The following is a 22999-nucleotide window of genomic DNA, read 5'->3' as shown; positions in this document are numbered from 1 at the left end:
ACTCAACCAAAGTGCACAAAGAATTTGTTATAAAAATATACATTTGTATTCCGATCAAATTTAACAATTGCTTTTTATTTATTTTCATATTGTCATAATGATAATGACAAGAAACGGTGACTAAGAAGCATCCATCAGTTTTCTCAGAGATTTTAGAAGGTTAAAGAGCGCCTCCTTGTTTCGTGTTCACCGTAAAACACCAAAGGGGAGTGTTATGACTCTCAAACGCACATACAACCCATCGTGATCAGTAAGCTACTGTCATCCACTGCTCTCACGAGCGCGTTTATTATATATCTTATAATGAGAGACATGTTCTTTTCCCCCGTTCATAGTTCTAGCGACTTCAAAACACACTCGAGGCGCGGTCCATTTTAATTGTTGATATCCAAACGCATGCAATTTTTTCTGTTACAAAATCATTAGCCTATTATTTAACTTTTACTCATTTTTATATTTTTCTGTTATGCTTTTCTTTATGTCTCTACAGACAACTTAGTTCTTTTAAAATCCTCTGAAGCATTATTCCCATCAATTGTAGAGATGTTTGTATCCATGCAAAAAAAACAAAACAGAAGCTTGAAAGAGTCAGGCACAGGAACAGCGAGCGAACATGTAGACGAGAGTCCATAAAGAAATTCCTACCTTCTCTGGCTAAGTGATGCTTGTGTTGTCAAGGTTACCTCTTCACATATCCATGCTGCGAGTTTGCACAAGTTTTCAGTGGAGTGCGTTCTGATTGCGCGCTGATCTATCTGTCCCAGTGTTTTTGGCTGGGAGGACGAAGAGGAGGAGGAGGAAGCGCAGGAAATGATGAGAAGTGAGAACCCTTATGCGAGAAATGTGATATGGATAGTTTGTGAAACTAGTTCATTTATGTGGTAAATCCTTTCGGGTAAAATAATACACTCAGTTTATTAGTAAAAGGCATTAAATTAACAGTTAACTGTTTATGATGTTAAAAGTGGTGTATGAACACTTGCTGGGTGTACGGTCACTTCATTTTTAAGAGAATTCTCCAACCAATTATAAGTCTAAAGTAGTCGGTATTATCGTTTTTATCTTTTCAGACCGTTGCACGTTTGATTATAACGTGAATCTAGCGCTGTTCGTCGACGCGAATGCAACAAAAAAAAAACCTGTATGGAAACAGCGCCTCCTGGGGATTAAAAATGCCTTTACCATTCAATTCAACTGCGACATTTGAGCAGAGGGTTTGACAGACAAACTGAGACAAGAAAGCAGAATTCACATATTAACAAAACTGTAATATAACTCAAAAGGTCAAAACAGCTCTCTTTGTTAAATCGTGTACCTGAACATTTCTGTTATTATATATACACACATCTTAATGACAAAGAATATAATTCTGATACCTTCAAAAAAAAAGTACCTTATACTGTCTTCAAAGAAACAACAAAAGGAAATGTTGTACACCATCATGAATCTAAATCTACACAAAGCTAGAAAAGAACTGAATTGGGAAGTTAATCATACAGCATATCATTTGGGGACAAGGACAAAACACATTCACCGATTATTATTTACATATAATAGTTGACAGTAAACCGCAAGGTAAAAAAAGAGAAGAGTAAGAAGAGAGCGGGGGTCATTTTACACTGTACAATAAGACTGGAAATGTATAGTTCGTGTTTAGTAACAATTCTGACAATTATAAAAATGTAATGAATAAATTGATCACCTAATTTTATAAGGAAATTGGCACTTCTATCCCAACATCAAGTTCAGTGTGACTGGACTGCAGTAGAAGTAAACGTTGGTTTTGCTCATTTCAGAGTGCTTGATTACAAAATGCAAGAACACAGTGATAATTAATGCTAACTTTCTGTATCAAGCGAACTCTAATTATAAACAAGGTTTAAATCGCACACATTGGTCAAGACGACAAACCTACACATCAAAAAGAAACGAACACACTGGAGGTTGCTCAGGCAGACCAATGAGATGGGTCGGACATCATGGAGAAGACCCAGCAATTAGCACAATACCAGAACCCGCATATAACAGTCCAGACTGTGAAGGCTTTTAGCTAAGCACCACGTGGCGGTCGAAGACAGACTTGCGCTGCTCTTGGACCTGCCTCTTCCAGCGCTGCTGAGCGTGCTCCACTTTGTTTAGCATGTTGGAGCGAGAGCGAGAACGGGAACGGGAAAGCACATCATGGGCGTTAGCGAAGGGCTGCTGGTCCTGTAACAACAGAGTTTAACGTTATCACATTTTATAGCATATATAGCATATCATTAATGACACAAAATGGGTGCATCTATTTTGTTACACAGCTTTTTCATTTAAACTACCAAAACTTACATTAAATCTTGTATCCATAAAGATGTAACACTTACCCCAACATCATCGTCACTCTGAATGAGCTGCGAATGGCCAAACAGCCTTCTCTTCAGTATAGGCTCCAACAGTGTCAGATAGATCATATACAACAACAGAAGGCCCAGAATAGACAGATATGCTATAATGGTGCCCTGTAAAATAGAGAAAGATTAGTATTTCTCTAATACTTAAACTTGTTTTAACTTAGTATGTTATATATGCCATACTATATAAAGACGTTGAGCTTACTTTGATGGTTCCAGAGCTCCTTTCTTCATATTTGCATTCACAGCGTAAACAGTATGCCTCCACATCTTTGCCTTCAACAGGCATCGGCTCCACCACATGAAGGCAATTACTGTGCAAATGATTATATTAGAGATGTTATGGATCAGTGAACAGAGAGTCGTTGGGTTAGTTTATTACAGAAGATACTGTATGAAGACTAGTAAATAATTTACCAGTCCTTCAAGGAAACGTTTTGATTGTAGATCTGCCCAGCAACGTCCTTATAAGGTGGACAGATACATTTGCACCTGATGTCTTCTGAATTCTGAGAAGAGTGACCACACATACACAATCTCATTTATTTACACCTATGAACGACACGAAATCAATGACGGTCACCATACTTGGGTCAGTTAAGAATCCACTTGACATGGTTTCCGATAAGGAAAGTGTTGATTAGTAAATGTATTTTTACCTTTTATTTAGCAGAAACATTAAACATGCTAACGGCTAGTTAGCACTGCCAACAACACAACAGGCTCTCAGCTACACAAAGTATATCGTTTAAAATACAGTGATAAATATCTTACTGTACCTTAGCTTCTGATGTTTGTGCAGATAATATCAGCAGAAAACACACTAGCGATGAAAACGTCGACAGATTGACAGCGGCTCTTGAGGTCAGTCGATACATCTTTTTCGCTTCCGCTCAAGAGAACGTCGTCAAATATTGAAGAGAGATGAACCAGAATAACGAGTAAATATTACATTAGCAACGCATGCAATGACTAGAACTATTCTGGTCCAAATAAACGTCAACAAACCAAAGCGTGAGGGCTGGACTCTGCTTGACACATCAGCTGACCATTACCACTTCCCTCCGGAAACACATGGCTGGGAACCATTCTTCCGTAAGATTGAAGACGAGTTCAGCTCTGTCGTTGAAAACAGTCTTATCACTATTCAGCGCTATGATTCTGTCTGGTGTTACCTGCACGATGCTATATGCTTCAAACTGCATTAACTACAATATAAGATATAAATCGAGATCAGTCACAGTCATTTATTTGAACCGGCAGCCTATTTATATGTAATATGCCTCGTTTTATTCCTAAAACATGGTGATTTTCTCGGATTTATGGAATGATAAAAAGAGATACTCAGAATCCCCTCTTCATAACATTTAAATGTAATATGTCAACAAAATGAAACAAGCATTTTGAACCTGGCTTTATCCAATGTTTAGATTTCTGTTTTGAAAATGTATGCAAATTAGTGCATATTTAATTAGATAATGCAATAATTTCCATATTTTAACATAACATTTCAGAAAATGTTTTCCATTCTTAATTTAATAATGAACTGCTTAAGTATGGTGGGATGTATTTTAAAAAGTACCCTATTCACCTGGGGTGTCTTGTCTCGAGCCATAGTTTCTTTTTAATAGGTTTAACAGAAGTTTAATTTCTCCAAGAACCCCCTGGTTGTAAATCGCTGATCTAGGCTTCTGCAACTGCGCTGCATTTGATACGACAAAGACATTTTGAGTGTACTTCTTTATTTACATGTTAGATGTACAACCATAAAAATATAAACATTTAATTTACTCTGCATTACATCAATGAGTAATCAATCCTACATCAAGAGCCTCTTAATACAAAAATCAGTTTAGGTGTTGGAAGTGAATGCAGAGAAACTGACAACTGATATATGAAAATGACCATAATTTCTAACCAGTACCACTGAAAATATTGTGTACATCTAAGGTTTCTTACTGGAGACAAATTAAGAATACATATGTCATGTATGAAGAAGGCTACAATGCACAAAAAAAAAAAAAAATCAATTCCAATATAGCAACATGAGAGCCAATGCAATTATATTTCATAATGTACAACACATTTAATTAAACTCTCAAAAATGACTTTAACTGCTTTAACTTCCACTACATTCCTAGTAGTGCTCTGAAGTTTCAAAATAAACTGGTCAAACATATCACAAAAAAATAACATTTTGTGAAATGACCTATAATATACAGTGGGTACGGAAAGTATTCAGACCCCTTTAAATTTTTAATTCAGGCTGTAATTGACGCCATTTGAATGGCTGCAATACTGGTCAAACAGAAAAATTTAAGGGGGTCTGAATACTTTCCGTACCCACTGTATATCAAGCAATCTAGTTGCTCTTCTTTTTTTCTAACTATAATTCAGGCTGTAATTGACATGTTTTTGTAACACAGTCACTTCTGGGCAATAAAGGAATGAAACAGGAAGAATCTTTTTCTTGAAAGGTGGCAGCTCATGTTATAATTGTAAGAAGGGCAGCAACCAATCCATTCATTGGAAAAACAGTTCATTTTCTTCAGGAGAAAAACAATTCCAATGAGGTATTTAGGAAAGTTTCTTGTGAACTCATCTCGTCAGGTCCAATAAGTCTTCTTGAATCCACAAGTGTGTAGGCGGCCAAGACCATTAAGGAATATTTGTTCCAGGTCAGTCATTTAAAATTTGTCTGGAGAGCCAAATATTCATTCTGTAAAAGATTATTTCACTAAATTCAGGGGCGTAAGAATCTCAAAACTTTGGAGCGGAGAAATCTGATAAATGATTTTGGAAACATTTCTCTAGACTCTTGTGCAGTGTAGTTGAAGAAATTTTGTGGATGGGCCAGAACATCAAACAGGGCCTTCATAAGCTTCTTGTCCTGTAAAGTTCATTAGAAAACAGAAATGGACTCTAAATCAATTACAAAACACCAGTACGGTATATTTTCCCATCTTCCACATGGTGGCATTATTGCCTCTTTTTTACTAATGGGATCTTATTTTGATTTTTAAAATTGATTTTAGTACTTGCCTCACAATAATTACTTAAAATCCATTGGCCATTCACAAAAGGTATAATGAAACCGGTTTAAAAAGTTGCTTTGAAAGACAAGTTAATGCACTATACCTTAAGAATTTCTTGATGATTCTCAGAGGCATATAACCTTCCATCCCTAACAATGTCCTCAATAAGCTCCTGGTAGTCCTCTAAAAGAAGCACATCGCATAGCATATAAACACTTGACATACTTTGAACACTTATCACACAATACAAAAACGTCATCAATTCAATTCTCACCATCATACGTTACATAAGGCACTTGGAAGCCTTTTCCACCGTTTCCTTCATTGGAGCGGAACTGGATCCAGAGTTTCTTGGAGCGGGAGGTGAAGGCAATTGGTCGCTCATACGTCTGGCACGTCTCATAAGTCGTCACTGAATTGGGCAGAGCTGAGGGAACAGTAAAGAAACTTCTAAAGACCTCTTCAGTGGCGTATTCAAGCCCAAAGAGATGAAGGAGAGCCCTAATGAGCCCATCGATGAGGCTCCTCCCCCCATTTCCTCACATGTGTATTCACAATCACCCTGCTGAGCCAATGCATTCAACACCAGATCACAGCCCTGCAACACTCACAGCTCTTCCGCATGACCAAATAGTCCCCACACTCATCTTCAATGGGAAGGTAGATCTCAGGTACCACAATGAGGATTCTGCGCTTGGGAGGAGGGGTGATGGTCCAGGTGCACTCGATGTTGGCTGGGTAGTTGCCGGGGTAGTTGGGGGATTCGATATAGCCGGTGAAATCTCCCAACTCTCCTCTACAGTGTCTGTCTGGCAGGAACAAATTAAACCACTTAGGCTAGATTATGCAGTGAACTAAATTACGTTTTTGTTTTTTTATGAGAAAAGGGTAGGCTTAATTGAAAGAATAAGCCATCATTTAGATTTTAAAAGAGCTAAAACGGAACCTTTTTGTAATTTGCACTAACTTTTGCACTGCATAATGTTTGTGGATCCATCAAAATCAGTGGTAGTGTTTCCAGGGCAGGCAATGCAGTAGTTTTGGCCAAACTCCATCTGATAGGTTCCAACGGGGCAACGGATACAACGGTGGGTGCTGGTATTATAGTAATGCCCTGGGGAGCACTGAACTGTAGGAACAACAAAATTAGTTCTGAAATCAGCATTTCTTTCTTAAATACCATTAAATATAGAAGAATGTGACATCTGCAAAGAACATCAAACATTTTAAGCCAATAACCTTCTTCAAATCAGCCTAAACTGATTTAAGCTGGTGTCCTAGCCTGACCAGTTAAAAAGAGTTGCAAACCCCTCTAAACTTGTTTGGGAGACCTGCTTAGGCTGTTTTTTTTTTCCAGCAGAGTAGTCTTTATTAATGTGAATATACAATATTGTTAGGAATAGGTCAGTCAGAATTTCTTTTTTGAAGGAAATTAATACTTTTTTCAGCAATGATGCATTAAATAGATCAAAAGTAAGACATTTATAATCTTACAAAAGATTTCCATTTCAAATAAATGCTGAAAAAAAATGTATCACATGTTCCACAAAAATATTAATAAGCACAATTGTTTTCAACACTGATAATATATTAAATGTTTTTGAACACCAAATCAGCATATTAGAATGATTTCTGAAAGATAATGTGACACTGAAGACTGGAGTAATGATGCTGAAAATTCAGATTTGCCATCACATGAATAAATTACATTTAACATTTTAAATGTTTTAAATGTTAACAGCAGTTTAATCTGAGTACTTTCAATCTGAGATATTACAGCCATATTCTTCTCACCTTTAGTCTCACAGTCCTGGAAGGACTTAGAACCGTGATATTTGGTTGTGAGGCTTCCACCACATGGGAAACAGGAAGTGCGGCTGACCTCAGGCTGATAGGTGCCTTGTGGACAGGGCAGACAGGGTACAAAGCCATCATGGGAGAACTGACCAGGACCGCACTGACCTAGGATCAGAAAAAAATGTTAAGACAATGCCAGACAAACCAAGTTGAGTACTTTATTGCCTTCCAAAGAAAGCAGTGATGTCATGCAAGTTCATTATCTAATAAAGTGCAGGCATCCTCTCATCCCTCTAGTGACCACACTAAATTGCCTGCCACTGAGACGAACCCTAACAGCCCCTTTAGTTGTGTCTATCAGCAGAAAGTAGAAGATGGCATCTGCATCATAAGCTGCCTTTGATGACCGCGCCTCAGAAACAGAAACCTGGTGGTGCCTTTTTTTCTCCAAACACAAGACTGCTCTGGAATTCTATGTTGATGTGAATGAATTAGACTTTTGAGGATTTGCAGGACTGCATGAAATGACCCCTCCCAACACACTCACAATCACAAAAACTCAACTCGAGCTCAACTAGCCATGAGCCTGTGAGATTATCATCAATACAGGTATGCTTCCTGCCAACTGCATAAACAAAAAACAGGATGTGATTCATACTCTTTCTTTGCAACCTTGGATATCTGGGGGATGACATCTCTCAGCATAAATGGATAATAGGATGGTACATCTTGTGGTACATTCTTGGTGTGAACAGACCTTTACTTGGTTGAAGCAATAAACAGAATTTAAAACAAAATGACAGACAAACATAAAAGCTCTTGACAGACACCAACCTCAATGGAAGTGTGTGATAGCGGAAAGACTACAGACTTGTTTGTTTGCGAGTATGTCTCTGTGAAGTCTCACCTCCACACTCCGAGATGTTGCGTGCTCCTGCAGTTCTCGGGATTCCCCTGCCCTCGGGTCCTGGGCACACATCGCATGACACCTGCCCCTCTTCATCTTGGTACGTCCCAGGGGGGCAAAGAAAGCACCTCCCCTGCTCTCCATCATAGTATGTGCCAATGCTGCATTTGACTAGCACAGAACAAAGTCAGAAATTAGATGAAACAGAGACTAAACTTGGAACACAAAAGAGGGGCCTTTAAGCTGCTAAAGGGGCACTGCAAATCGACCTGATGCAGCTATGCCAAAAATTCAAACAAATAAGAGAACTGAGCCTTTCCACAGCTGCCTGATCCCCACATCAAACAGCCCTCACACACACACATACACAATCCCTCACCTTACTGAACACGCTAAAGGGGAATATTACCTCGCATAAACCTATGATGTCTGATTAAAGGGAGCGGAACAAAGTATTTTTAATGTTCACTTTATAAACCGCTCTGGTTTATAGCGCTGCTTTCAAAAGTGTTTTACACACACTGTGCCTTAAAATAAGCCATGCACCAGTACAGTTCAGACCTTGAACCAAGTAAGTATGGCAATTTAGAAACGTTCCTTTCATCTCAGTGTCTCTGTGCAAACATCCAATGGACAGTGTTCGGGAGAATTTAGACAAACCTCTTACTCCCAAGATTTTATGATAATGACCGCTAATTCCACAAAGGCTTAAACAGCATGGCAATTATGTGTGCCTCAGCAAACTGCCTGATTTTCAAAGAAGAAAATGTAATTCTCTCAAGAGCAGTTCATTTTTTCCTCTCTTTTGTTAATACTGAATGACCATGAGGAGCCACCGTCACATTGTCTCGGGCGGCTTTTATTTGAAGGAGCGACAGAGTAAGAGAGAGGAGAGGAAAAGAGTGAGAGATGAAGAGGGAGAGAAAGATAAAAAAACCTTGAAGCCTTTCAAATGCAAAGCGACAATTCTATTCAATCCTCGAATTGATGGTCCCAAAGAGGTTTAAAGGACCTTTCACCTCTATTCGAGTACCACGGCTTTTGCCTATTTGATGACATAGGCAAACACTATGTCAGTGGTATCTATCACAGTGGTAAGGAGCTGATCCTAATAAAAGGGGTCAGGATTGTGAATCCCCCATTCAACGGAGTCCAATCGCTCCTTGCGCCTATCAGGCAGGGGCCCAAACAACAGATGCTAATTGATTCCCATGGTGTCGCTGAAGTCAATTCTCTTGAGCTGCTCACTGGCTGACTGGCTGGGGTCACACAGAGTGGCCCTGCCCAAGGAGGAATTTGGCACTTAAACTGCTTGCTTGAATAACCCCCCCCCCCCCCCCCCCCCCCCCCCCCCCCCCCCCCACCCACCACCACAACCAACAGAGGAAAGTGGTGGCTGACAGGGCAATCTTGTGCAAACTCCTCCTCCTGTGACCGTCTAGCTTTGCTGTTCATATAGAGTTCATCATTGTGTGTTTTGGTCATATCTGACTAATGGATTACATGTTCATTTCATGTCAAATATCAAAATGTATGTGTGCTTTAAGTGAATTAGCATGGAATTTCACACAAAAATTTTAATTCTGTCATCATTTACTCACCCTCTTGTTGTTCCAAACATTTTTGACTTACTTTCTTCAGTGGAAGACAAAAGATATTTTGAACAATATTTTTGCCCACACCATGAAAGCCAGTGGCATCCAAAAAAAGGGGGAAAATAGAGATATTCAAAATGTCAAAATATCGTTCTACAGAAAAAAGAAAGTCATACAGTTCTGGAATGACAATCAGGGTGACTAAATGATGGCAGAATTTTATTTATTGGGTGGACTATTCCTTTAATTAGGTAGAATACATTTCATGATAGGTTCTGATTGCTCTTCAGGTTTAAAAAGCAAAGGTAGGTCTGTAAAGCTCTAAAGAAGTGTTGAAGCACAAATTTTCCCCACTCACTCTAGGAGCTTGCACAAGCCCCACTGGGATTTACAATGGAGTGGGCAAACTGAAAAGGCTAAACTGCTCTTAGTAAGGCAAGCCAAAGGGGGAGGCCAGAAGAGGGAGGAAAAAATCTAGCTCTATTTAGAGCTCGATTTAAGCTGGCACTTGGACACTGCACTTCTGTGTACCTTAACTGTATGCCTGCTTTAATGAAAAGAGCAAAACTTACAATCCTATATTCAGCATGGATTCAATTAATTACTTACTGGCAAGCGTGTACATTTCACTTGGCATTGCTTTCCAAACATGTTAAATGAGATGTATAGCTTGGATCTGCAAAGTTGGACTTGTGATTTGTAAAACAATGAGGAGGGAGCTGGTCAGTGGTCACCAGTCTTCTCACTTCATTCCCCTCCACTATCATACTCCAATGGAGAGTTAACCCACTGTGGTTAAAATGGATTACACACTCAAAACCCCACTCCCTGAGACAAAGAAGAGAGAGAACCACTGCGAACTCCCCAAACTACTTCAAAATAGACACAGGTAGAGACAGAAGATATATGGGCAGTAATACTACCAATCAAAAATCAGCAAGTTTTTTTTTTTTTTTTGAAAGAGGTCTATTATGCTCACCAAGAATGCATTTATTTGATCAAAAGTACAGTAAAAACAGTAATATTATGAATCATTATTACAATTTAAAACAACCGTTTTCTATTTTAATATATTTTAACATGCAATACATTTCTGTGATGGCAAAGCTAAATTTTCAGCAGCCATTATTCCAGTCTAATTTTAAATTAATATAAAAAAAGTGATTGCTGACCCAAACCTTTAAGACCCAAATGCATGAAAAGAAGATCATATGAAAACTTCTGTTCAAGTAAAAATGCCTTTTCAAAAATCATTTAAAGACGAAATTTCAAAAACGTCTCAAACTGCAATGCAAAAGTCAATATGAACTTGAAATCCCATCAGATTCTTCCAAAGTCAAACTAAAGCGAAAATTACATGCTGTAATTTAGTTTGTCACCAATTGTCTCATTTCATCTTTTTATTCAGTTTCTTTTGATGAATTTAGGAGAAACATCACAAATTTGATACATGGACAAAACATAAAGGAGATGTCTATTAAGTCTCTGTAGCTATGAAAGTGCAATCTCAGAGCAATAACATTTCACTCGGAGTCTGAGACTGTTACAGAGAAGTCTTTACAGCAAATGACAGCCTTGAAAAAGCAGAGAGCCTTTGGTTGTCTGTCTGCATTACAGCTGAAACTGAGCCTGTAAAAGATAATGGACTTTTCCACCATAAAAGAGGACAAACATCCTCAGCATTACCGTCCGTCACCTTAAAAATACATCTTTGAAAGAGCCTTATGTCAAAGACAATGAAGGCAATGAGATCATGTTCAACACAATATGTCCTCCAGACAAAGAGTTTGCTAAGCCTCACATACAGTCCCTCTGAGATGTTTATTCTAGAGGCTAACAAAAATGGATGTCAAGTTGAACATATGCTGTAGCGAGCTGATCTGAAGTACGCCTGTCACACAAAACATGTACTCGGCTTCAGTCTTGAGGTTGGAACAGCATTCACCTGTAAGAGCCAACAGCAGCCTTCTGTTTCCCAATCTTGCCTCTTAAATAAAACTCAAGCCAACTCTCTCACACCATACATATTATACTGTATAACACCTAATATATGTCAGTTATCTGGCCTGCACTGATGCCAAATCCACTTCTACAAAATACCAGTCCAAGCACTCCATAATCTAAAATGCTGTCGGGTATAACCGATTCATTCCAACTAGACAAAATCAGTGACCTGGAGCACAACCAATATGCAAAGTAAATGATACAATACATATGAGAATCTGAACAAATATTCCTCAAGCAACTATAAGTTGTGTATATTTGCACTCACCACATTTCTTGTCCAGCGGAACTTGTCCGGTGCCGCAGTGGTCTGGTGGGTCAGCAGGTCGGACAAGTTTCTTAGCCAGCTCATACTCCGATCCAGCAAAGTGCAGGTGAAACTGCTCCCGGTTAATGGACTTTCGAAGAGTGCGGATAGTCTTCCTAAGCCGCTTCTCAGAGTGCCGCCGAACACATGCCAGGTCACAGCCCTCTGCTGAGAGAAACACTGGATACCATATCTAGTACACAACAATATAATACACACACAGAGTGCACACAAACACCCATTTCATGCACACTTTCCACTACTGAATATAGAACCCACTTCCATCTTTAACCAGGAGATACTTTCACCTGTTGGCTTGTTTTAGTAACAGCGACAGGAGCAGGAAGAGGGCGAGATGCGAGCAAGCAGTGAGAGGCCTAAGGTTTCTATTGAAACACACATGCAGTGCACGAAACCAACCTGTTACCTCCTCCAGGTTCACATCCAGCTCAAACTGGGCAGTAATAGAGGACCCTTCCTCTTCGCCAGCCTTCCGCCCGTGGCGACTACGTTGCTGTCTGCTTGAAGAGGCACAGTGCAGGCTAACAAAGCTGAACTGGACATTCTCGGTGGCTCTTTTATCTGAGTAAATAGATATTAAAGACTTAATGGATTTAGAAAATCGTAAATGAAAATGAAGGCTCAACTCTTGTTTTCTTTTGTTATTAAAATCCATTTTTTTCTTACATCCCTTTTGCTTCTCATTATGGATAACAGTGCAGAAAGAATCAAACATGAGCAGAGAGAGGAAAAACTATTTCACTATTTCAGTGTGGGACTCTTTCAGGAGGTCACTGTTGTTGATGGCTTGGGTAGGACTTGGGTAGTTGAAAGGCATGTCATGGCTAATTACATCTAACTCTTTTGAACACTGCAGGACAATGAGTGCCAGCAAGACTAGATTCTAACTTGAACATCCCCCTCATATACACCAAATGACACTGGTCAGTATCAAATTTGTAACTTGTGAAATTATATAGCATTATTATAGATATTTCTGTGTCTGGCTTGCTGCATTGCTCTTTTTTTCCATTGAGTATACTTGCTTAGAGAGGAAAAAGCTAGTGATTTCCATTTCAGTCTTACTATTTGACAAATGTAGTCATGTCACAGTGCTTAATGGGGTGGATTTAGACTTGGACTTAAAGCCTGTGCAAACAAATTGCTGCTTCATTAGTTAGTGGCGTATATTTTCAGTGAGAACTGTGTTGCTTCGAGGCCAGTACCTGACAGGGCAGTTTTGAAGCTCTGTGCAAGATTTTCCTGACTCCGCTTCAGATTGCACTTCCCCTGACCAGATTTAAATGTAGCAATGGTTTTGATTCCTGAACCTGCAACAGGAAGGAACTTTCACTCATCACATTCATTATTTCAGACCAGTGTTGTTATTGTTAACTAAAACAAAAACTTTTAATTAATATTAGATGCGAAAACTTAAATTTAAACTTGCCCTGGTAACTAACTGAAATAAAATAGGTTTATTCTGAAGTACTAATATTACTAAAATATTACAACTAAAACCAAAAATAAAAAAATATTTAAACTGAAACTTTATAAAAACTATACAAATTAAGTTTAAAATAAAAATATTAAAAAAACGTAAAACTACTAAATCTGGAACTAAAATAAAAAAAATTAAAACTGAAAATATTAAAATGAAAGAGAATTCAAAATATTAACTATTGCAACAAAAGAATAACAACATCACTGTATGGGATTTCAAATAAATTATTCTAAATTCACATAATAATATCACTCTATTAAGTGTGAATACTTAACATAAAGAATGAAGCTGAAGACAATTTGGAACAGTTCAAACCCAATACACATCCACTTGGATTTACCTGGGCAATATGACCCATTCCCTTTCCACTGTCCTCCTGTGTGGCACGGCAGGGGCATGCCACAGGTCACAGTGTATGAATCTTCAGCTCCTACAGATGAAGATGAAGGTGTCAGAGAAGCTCCAAGCAAACTCTAGCATGTAGACAAAGAAAGATCTCTACATGTTGTAACACTCACCACTGATGATATGAACCTGCGACTGGCAGGTCAGGTAGCAGAGCTCGCCCCCTCCCTGCTTACTGCAGTTGAGAGTGGGTCTGGCAGGTGGCGGCACTAGTGGAGAGTCCTCTGCTTCTGAATGTGAAAATCACAATGCTTAAATGGGAAGCTATGGTATACATGCCGAGAGCAAGGTGGATGGAATGAGTTAGAAACACAGATCGAAAGCTCAACAATGCAGTGTGTTTAAGATGAGAACATGTGAGATTTGAGTTGGACAGCACCTGGTATCGGTTTGTTCAGCAATAGCACAGACAGAGAGAGCCAGATAAAGGAACTCAAAAGTATCTCCTGCTTTTAACTCCCACTGATTTCCATCTAAGCAGACATCATCAGATATAGAAACCCAGCATTCAGAATCACTCAGGCTCATCTTACCGATACAGTCTTTCTTGTTCCAGTGCAGCTTGTAACCAGCATGACAGTGGCACTCAAAGCTTCCCATGGTGTTTTCACAGGTGTGCTCACATCCTCCATTGTTCAAACTACATTCGTTTATGTCTAAGAATGGAGGAATCGGCAAACGCTAAGTAGTATTTCAGGTAAACAAGTCTTAAAGTTGCACTTCATCTGTAATAATTCTGTGTGATTGGTCAAAAATCAATAAAACAGCATCATAGACCTTTGTTTGTTTTTTGTTTTGTTTTTTTAATTTAAAATAGCTGTTTGTATCCTTACCTCCACAATGGGCAAGCCCATAAAGAGTGTAGCCCTTGTTGCAAACACACTGGAAGCTACCAGGTGAGTTTACACAAGTGTGGTCGCACGTCCTCTCAAAAAAGCACTCGTCGATATCTATAATCAAACCAAAATTAACTTAAATTGAAAACTGCACAGCTTCTACATCAAACACACTCTCATTTCCTGTTCAAAGGCTCCATAATCAGTTTGAAAGATATCAATCAATCCCTGTTTTTATTAATAACAGGGAAAGGTACTTGTAAGACTTGTATCAAGGAGAGGGAGTTGTCTGTGTGCTTAAACGAAATATATTCTTTCACTCTAAGTCTGTGTTAAGGATCTTCAAAGGAATCTTGCAAGTCGATACTGGCACACTTCATGAGACTCCCATCCGGTCTTATCTCCAAGCTTAGTTACAAACACAGATACTAACACCAACCTCTACGCTGCTTCTCTACGTTGTGTTGGACCTATAGCAGAAGAAGAGCATCCTACCCTGGCAGGAATGCTCATCTGTTAGCAGTTTGAAGCCTTTTCGACAGTTACATTCAAAGCTGCCAATGGTGTTCCTGCAGTAGTGGTCACAGCCACCGTTATGGAGTTCACACTCATCAATGTCTGAGAGACAGAGAAGGACCAAATCACACTGTAGAACATAGATGGACTTATCAGCTATAGGGTGAATCTCACGAATGCCAAGAATATTATCTGTAACATTATCAACCCCCCCCCCCACAATAAGATGACATGACATTATAATATAATATAATATACTGTAATATAATATGAACTACTGTTCAAAAGTTTGGGTCAGTAATATATTTTTTCACAAGTCTCTTGTGCTCACCAAGGTTACATGTATTTTATCAATAAAAACTGTACAATTGTGAAATATTATTACAATTCAAAACAACCATTTTCTATTTTAATACATTTTTAAATATAATTTATTCCTGTGATAGATGAATGTGATGCTGAATTTTGCTTAGCCATTACTCCAGTCTTTAGGGTGACATGATTTTTCAGAATAATTTTTTTTCTAATATGCTGATTTTGTGGAAACTGTGGTACATTTATTTGAATGATTCTATAATGAATAGAAACTTCAAAAGAGGAGCAATTATTTGAAACAGAAATCTGTCCCACTTTAAATTAAGTGGCCTTAACTACTATGTACTTACATTTACATTAATTATTTGGTACAGTGCACTTATTGTGTACATACATGTTTTACATTGTACTTGTAATTACATGCAGGTATGTTTTAAAATATGTGTAATTAATTACATTTATAATTACACTGTTATATCCATCCCTTACACCTTAACCCACCCCTAATCCTTTCCAAACCTGTCCCTAACCTTACCCATATCCCACTTCAATAGCAGCAAAAGTGTTTAGCAATACAATATGAACACAATAAGTACTTATTTTTGATGTAGGTACATAGTAGTTAAGGCCACTTAACCAGAAATCTTTTGTAAAATGTCTTTACTGTCATTTTTGACCACTTTGACCACTTTTGAAAGTATTAATTTGATGACCCCAAACTTGTGAATGGTAGTGTACATGCTTTGCTTTTGATTTTGGAATGTGAAATGTGACTTAAAACATGTTTTTGTGAGATTTAGCCTAAAAGCAACTAAAATATATGTGTAAAGGAATATCGTGAAAAATGTTGATTCAGACCTTTGCAGGATTTGCCATTAGGTTGGAGAGTAAATCCTACTGGGCAGCTGCAGCGTACACCTGTGGATGTGTCCTTGCAGGTGCTGTCACAGCCTCCGTTATTCACCGCACACATCTCTGAAGAGCATATGAAAGAAAGACGCAACAAGTTAGAAAGGGCAGGACTGAGAGAGAAAGCCTCAGGTTGATCAATGATGTAAATCAGTCATTGCCAGATCAATCAGTTCATTAATATTTTAACAGTCTGTGCTAGGAATTATATTCACTATATCATACTCCACAGATGTAGAAGGCCAAGGACAGAGAGGCCATATGCTGAGTGCTGTGTAAATACGAGTTGGCAGAGACAAATACAACACTCAGCACTGTACAATAAACATCCCCAGTCCCTGTCTCTCTCTGCATGAGAGAAAAACATGTGAAATGCACCACTCTATCACCAGGATATATTTTACAAGAGAGAAATCAGAGGTGGTGAAGTGTGGGTCTCCAGTCATTTCACAGTTTACCTAAAAGACTCTGGAATGCTTAGCCTGGCCAGGCAATACGCTTCTAAATATATGCACTACAGATTAACACAATACTTCTTGATTTACTCCAATATTTCTCTGGATGAACCAGCATGCTTTGAATTGATTTGATTATGTATGGATTGTTATTGGTAGGATTTTACCCATAAGCAGTCGACGCTTAACTCGTTTGTCTACCTCGGGCAAGGACGTGGCAGTGTGATCAGGGGTGGTGGGGGCCGTTTCATCCCTTTCTAAAAAAGACAGACAACAGAATATGAGAACCATATAGATCTTGTCTATACACTGTTGAAAAGTTACATTGCCAGGTAACCTAAAAAATACTTTGAAATGTCAAAACAATTTAATATGACGGATCAGCCTGATTACATTAATTTACACCAATGTGTAAAAAGTTAAGTGTCAGATCAGGAAGAAATAGGTAGCCGCTGCATAGTTTCTGTCGTTTTTTATTTATTTTACAAAACCATAATACTACTGTCACGAATCCGGTCTATGAACTTCCGTTCACTCACCACCAGAGGTCACCCGCTCACTACATGGACTCTCACACTACACAGACTGTCACACTATACCCTGGACTACATTTCCCATCATCCATTGCCCTGACTGCACACAGCTGTAACCAAATCACACGCTCACCTAAAAGCTACAAATAACACACACCATATAAATCAGTCTCACACCACCATTCAACGCCAAGTATTGTTTAGCATTTATCACTCTTCTAGCGGTAGCTACTTTACGGAGCCAGTTCCCGGTCTAGTTCATAGTTCACACTTTAGTCTAGTCTTGCCTGTTTTCCTGTGTGAAGATCTTTGCCTGTGTATTACGGATTACCCCTTTTGTCAAACCCTCTGGATTCTGTTCGCCTATCGAAGACCCACGCTTGTCCTAGGATTACTCTTTGTCTTGCCTGTGTTGTACCTGTTTGCCATTGTTTGACCCATGCCTGTTATATGACCATGTCTTGGAAATAAAGCCTAGCATATGGATCCGCACGTCTCGTTCGCCCCATTACAACTACCTGTATATAATCAATATTTTACGCATAAACTATTTAGTACAAACTAAATAAAATCGGAATCGGTTTTCACCATTGATATGAAGAAATGTTACTTGAGCACCAAATCAGCATATTAATGTGATTTCTGAAAGATCATGTTACAATGAAGAATGGATTAATGGCTCCTGAAAATTCAGCTTCCCATCACAGGAATATATAATATAATACATTATAATTATATTTAATATATATTAAATTATAAAACAGTTATTCTACATTGTAATAATATTTCACAATATTACTGTATTTACAATCAAATAAATGCATCCTTAGTAAGCATAAGAGACTCACATTTTTAAACTTCTGACCCCAAACTTTTGAACATTAGTGTATATATAATAGCAATTATTATATAAATAAATGTATGCATACTACAAATATTGTTGGCTTTGAAAGCTATTTAATTAATATGTACAGTGAACGACAGTGTATAAGATGCAGGAACAGTATCAATTGCATCTAAAGCAGGAGACTGTTTATCACATTTTGCTTTAATGTTTCTCCCTCTGGCATCACAGAGTGCAATCGAACCTGAAAAGCAACCACACCGATAAGTACACCTTTTCATAAACAAAATACATCTACAGTGGGGAAAAAAAGTATTTAGTCAGCCACCAATTGTGCAAGTTCTCCCACTTAAAAAGATGAGAGAGGCCTGTAATTTTCATCATAGGTATACCTCAACTATGAGAGACAAAATGAGAAAAAAAAATCCAGAAAATCACATTGTAGGATTTTTAAAGAATTTATTTGCAAATTATGGTGGAAAATAAGTATTGGGTCAATAACAAAATTTAATCTCAATACTTTGTTATATACCCTTTGGTGGCAATGACAGAGGTCAAACGTTTTCTGTAAGTCTTCACAAGGTTGTCACACACTGTTGCTGGTATTTTGGCCCATTCCTCCATGCAGATCTCATATAGAGCAGTAATGTTTTGGGGATGTCGCTGGGCAACACGGATTTTCAACTCCCTCCAAAGACAAACCAATTGCAGGCAAAGAGACCTCCCTGACTGCTTGACAGCATGATGTTCTATGCTTCAGGACAATCAAGAAGAGCAGAAGCAAAATCATGGACAATGCTGACAGAACACAGAGAGACAACGATAACTACAGACCCCACACACACAGCCTGCAGGCTCCAGCTGTACTTCCTCATTATCAGATAGAGCGTGTGTTTGTGTCTGAATGAGAGATCTCTATCTCTACCTTCACACATAAGTAGATAAAATATAGATCAGCTTAAAATACCTGCCAAGAGATCATCATAAACACTAACTGGAGAAGTGGGTTGGGACAAAAGCTTTAGAACTAGTAAAGCAGCCTTACCTACACAGGTTCTGCCATCTGCGTGCAGGGTGTACCTGACATGACACCTGCAGATGGGCCTCTGCTCGGTGTCCTCACAGATGTGCTGGCAGCCCCCGTTGCCATGGTTACAGGTCACTATGCAACACAACACAAACAGTATCACATCAACAGCTCCAGTGAGTCGCCCTGTGGTATTTCTCAGCTTAATGGTGGGTCAGAAATGCCATTCACACGTACGGATGCAGCCCCGCTGGTTCTTGGCCAGCTCGAAACCCGGCCGGCACTCACAGGCCACACCACCTTTGGGTGTTTCCTTGCAGAAGTGAGCACAGCCATGTTCTTTATTCATGCAGCTCAGGCCTTCTGTGAAGAAGAGATACAGTCAGAGAGCCTGAAACACTTCGTTTTTGTATTACATAAATGTACTGATATTTTAAAGAAATATTTGGGGATAAATATTAATTAAGATCTATCTGCAGCATCTATGGCATACTGTTGATTACCATAGAAAACAACCCTCAGTTTGTATTTAATTGAATATTCCTTTAATGGCATAATGAAGGGATAGTTCTCCCAAAAAAAAAATACTCCCATGATTTACTCACCATCATGTCAGTCCAAACTTTTGACTTTCTTTCTTCTGTGGAACACAAAAGAAGATATTTTGAAGAAAGCTGGTAACCAAACAGTTTTGGCGACCATTGACTTCCAAAAAAAACAAAACACCGAGACATTTCTCAAAATATCTTCTTTTATGAAATAAAGTCATACATATTTGGAACGACATGAGTGAGCATTTTAATTTTTTTATTTTTGGGAGAACAATCTCTTTAACATCAAATCTGTTCTATTTTATCTATAGGCTATACATAATAAAATAATAACATTACTTTTATGCAGATTTTAAGAAAATAAACCTAATAATGAAAGGGAAATAAATTGATTTGATCAACAGTCAAGGCCAATTAAGACATAAACCCTGTGCAGCTCTGTGGTTTTTCATAGTAAGTGTTTCGGTATGGACTATACATCCCTAATAAAGTTCATGGCTACATTAGTTCATCTTTACATTACTAATGAGTTTCAGGAAAAAATCTGAGGAATCACTAATCAGGGGGAAAAAATATCCAAACACTTGAGGTACCTGTTGTTACAATTCTTTTCAAATTCAACGGCATTTACTTCCACACACCCTGACCTGACATCAATAGTGGGTCTATGGGTCAGTGTAGAGGGCCGGTTTCCTCCCATTCATTCTGCAGCTCAGTGAATGTGCTGATAGGATTTAGCAAGTTTACCCAGAGAAAGCAAATGGGGTGGAAAGCCTTGCAAACCTTAGCTCAATTTACCAAGGAGAAAACAATACTCGCAGCTGAGAAGCTACAGACACATAAAAAGGTTTTTTATTCTCATCTATGACACAGGCCACAAAGCCCTGAGTGTTGCAGTTATTAACTTGTTTTGTTCCTCTGAACATGGGGCTCCCTTTCCCACAGCATGGGCCCTTTGGAACTGAACGCCTATAGATAATGCCCTGGAGAGGGAACCCAACTTAAAAGCTGTCATCCGCCATTGTGCTGTCAATCATGATCTTATGTGAGAACATTTAGAAATTAGATTGGCTTTCCTTTGCACTTACCCCTGACTTAGCACACTGACACCTCTGCAAATACACAAAACAAGCCTTTCTTGATGCACTTTTGACATCCAAGTTCAGAAAAATGTCCATTACGAGATTTGGACCTGCGCATTTATGAACCATGACCATATGGTGTCTTTAACCCTGACATGTCCTGGTCAGGATTTCTAAATGGTCTCAAATGTTTTGGCTCTGTTTTCTTATAGACATGTTCTCTACAGTCCTCATACATTATATCTACACATGTATTTGCATTGCTTCAACCGTTCTATGTAGATCCCACCTTCTCTCACACACCACAATTGGTCGATTATGTCAAAGCCTGCAAGCTACTGGTCAACCTACATTTCAGGCATTACCTTCTGCAAGTATGAAAACAATAGAAAAACAAAGCCAAAATCCAGACATTTTAGGCAATTTAGAAAGCCAGGCTGGGAAAAAGAAGATGTATGGTGACCCTATTATATATTCATTGTTGAGTATGATGGTGAACATGGTAAACTGAGCCATTAAATGTTTGTTAAAGACAGTAGCTCACCCACGGAGCGATGGATGCACGTGTGTTGATTGTCACTCAGGAAAAAGCCTTCCTTGCAGCGGCACTCATAGCTTCCCATGGTGTTGACACATACATGCTGACAGCCACCATTGTTGAAGACACATTCATCCACATCTAGAGACAGAGTGTGTAAAAGCACTGATAATGACATCACAAAACAGCACATTTCCATATATACCACAACAACTTCATTTGATCAGATTTGGTTATTTTCTAGAACAAACATACTCAGTGGAAATGAGTGAATTCTGTTCTAAAGCACTTGTTGTATGTAGTGGGAATAACTCATCCCATACGATCATTCATTTATACCTCTCACACATGTATGCGTGATTTCTTTGTGAATTTGTACTTACCGAGACAGTTGTGTCCATCATGTGCCAAATGAAACCCATCAAGGCAAGTACAGCGGTAGTTGCCAGGTATGTTGTTACAGTCGTGTACACAGCCACCATTGTATTCCAGATCACATTCGTCAATGTCTAGGAAATGGAACAGAAATGTTTGTAATTTCTAAATTATAGGGGCATTGACCTTCCAATGCAACAGCATAACACTTTTAAAATGTTAAAGACCGATTTGAAAGAAAGTAAGCATGCAACACAAAACTACTAATAAATGAATAATTGAAATACTCAGTTGCATACTGTGTGTACAGTGCTTCTATCCAATCATTAAAAAGTGAGGTTTTCCAGATTACAGGGTAGTCCGTTTAAATGAATTGAAAGGGAGCTGTTACCTTCACAATGTTTCCCGTCCCCTTTAAAGCCTGTTTTACAAGTGCACTTGTATGAAGTTAGGGTATTTTGACAAATAGCATCAATGTGACAGGCATCGCTTCCGTCTGCACACTGATCTGAACCTGTGTATCACAAACACAACACGAGACTTTACTGTAAACACTGCTGACTTTACACTGCAGTGTACTAACGAACCGAGTTTCTTGTAAATAAACTTCACTACTGTTGCGACTGTAGTTATTACTGCAGAAGGCGTAACGTTTAAAACACGGATACTGTAATATAGGCTCAGTTGATACTGGAAAAGAAAAAAATGTCAGGAAAAATATGAACGCATTTTAAAATACCTGTTTAGTTCTTACGGAAAAGCAGAAAAACAAATGGTATCAAAACACAGGGCGGTAAACAAGTCGCAAAAACGTGCAAATTGAAATAGCTTGTGTAGAGCATCGCGTGTAACAAAGTGAAGACTCTTACCAGTGCTGTGAGGAAGTGCGGCGCTTTGGCGACTGTTTAACAAGAGCGCAAACAAACAGAGGAGCCGTGCAGTCCAAACAGCTCCCATGGTGATCGGTTCAGAGTATAGGGTCGACCTCAAAAACACGCGTTTACTCTAACACGAGTGTCCCACTCATTTCATCCGCACTTCGTCAGTGGATTCGCGCTTCAACAGAAGATGTGT

At 38.7% G+C, this 22999-nt stretch overlaps 2 protein-coding genes across 2 annotated transcripts; both read right to left on the bottom strand.

Moving 5' to 3' along the window:
• Positions 1-1247: 1247 nt before the first annotated feature.
• Positions 1248-3459, bottom strand: LOC107593285 (transmembrane protein 9B-like). The gene is made up of 5 exons (XM_016282941.1): positions 3170-3459; positions 2808-2899; positions 2596-2704; positions 2364-2498; positions 1248-2208 (listed from the first exon to the last, which is right to left on the bottom strand). Exons 1-5 carry the CDS (start codon positions 3266-3268, stop codon positions 2047-2049), a joined length of 597 nt encoding a protein of 198 aa, XP_016138427.1. The 5' UTR covers positions 3269-3459; the 3' UTR covers positions 1248-2046.
• A 1291-nt stretch (positions 3460-4750) lies between these two features.
• Positions 4751-22940, bottom strand: LOC107593229 (signal peptide, CUB and EGF-like domain-containing protein 2). Its single transcript, XM_016282864.1, has 23 exons — positions 22795-22940; positions 22317-22439; positions 21934-22059; positions 21557-21691; positions 19617-19742; positions 19398-19514; positions 17143-17232; positions 16470-16586; positions 15276-15398; positions 14778-14894; positions 14478-14600; positions 14058-14174; positions 13880-13969; positions 13262-13366; positions 12456-12617; positions 11997-12200; positions 8130-8300; positions 7220-7387; positions 6393-6554; positions 6037-6234; positions 5700-5852; positions 5529-5608; positions 4751-5280 (listed from the first exon to the last, which is right to left on the bottom strand). Exons 1-23 carry the CDS (start codon positions 22880-22882, stop codon positions 5134-5136), a joined length of 3042 nt encoding a protein of 1013 aa, XP_016138350.1. The 5' UTR covers positions 22883-22940; the 3' UTR covers positions 4751-5133.
• Between the last annotated feature and the right edge of the window lie 59 nt (positions 22941-22999).

Source organism: Sinocyclocheilus grahami, unplaced genomic scaffold (genome assembly GCF_001515645.1).
Source record: "Sinocyclocheilus grahami isolate Dianchi unplaced genomic scaffold, SAMN03320097.WGS_v1.1 scaffold10.1, whole genome shotgun sequence".
In the NCBI taxonomy this organism is placed as follows: Eukaryota; Metazoa; Chordata; class Actinopteri; order Cypriniformes; family Cyprinidae; genus Sinocyclocheilus; species Sinocyclocheilus grahami.
Note: the sequence above shows the minus strand (reverse complement) of the source record. Positions and strands in the feature narration are given on the sequence as shown.

Excerpts from the sequence above, each read along its gene's own strand:
- LOC107593285 (XM_016282941.1), bottom strand. The coding sequence starts at position 3,268 with ATGTATCGACTGACCTCAAGAGCCGCTGTCAATCTGTCGACGTTTTCA. Across the intron at positions 2,900-3,169 it reads CACAAACATCAGAAGCTAAG|AATTCAGAAGACATCAGGTG; the intron begins GTACAGTAAGAT and ends CACTCTTCTCAG. Across the intron at positions 2,499-2,595 it reads GGAGCTCTGGAACCATCAAA|GGCACCATTATAGCATATCT; the intron begins GTAAGCTCAACG and ends TCTATTTTACAG.
- LOC107593229 (XM_016282864.1), bottom strand. The coding sequence starts at position 22,882 with ATGGGAGCTGTTTGGACTGCACGGCTCCTCTGTTTGTTTGCGCTCTTG. Across the intron at positions 21,692-21,933 it reads TGATGGACACAACTGTCTCG|ATGTGGATGAATGTGTCTTC; the intron begins GTAAGTACAAAT and ends CTCTGTCTCTAG. Across the intron at positions 13,367-13,879 it reads GAATGGGTCATATTGCCCAG|GTTCAGGAATCAAAACCATT; the intron begins GTAAATCCAAGT and ends TTCCTGTTGCAG.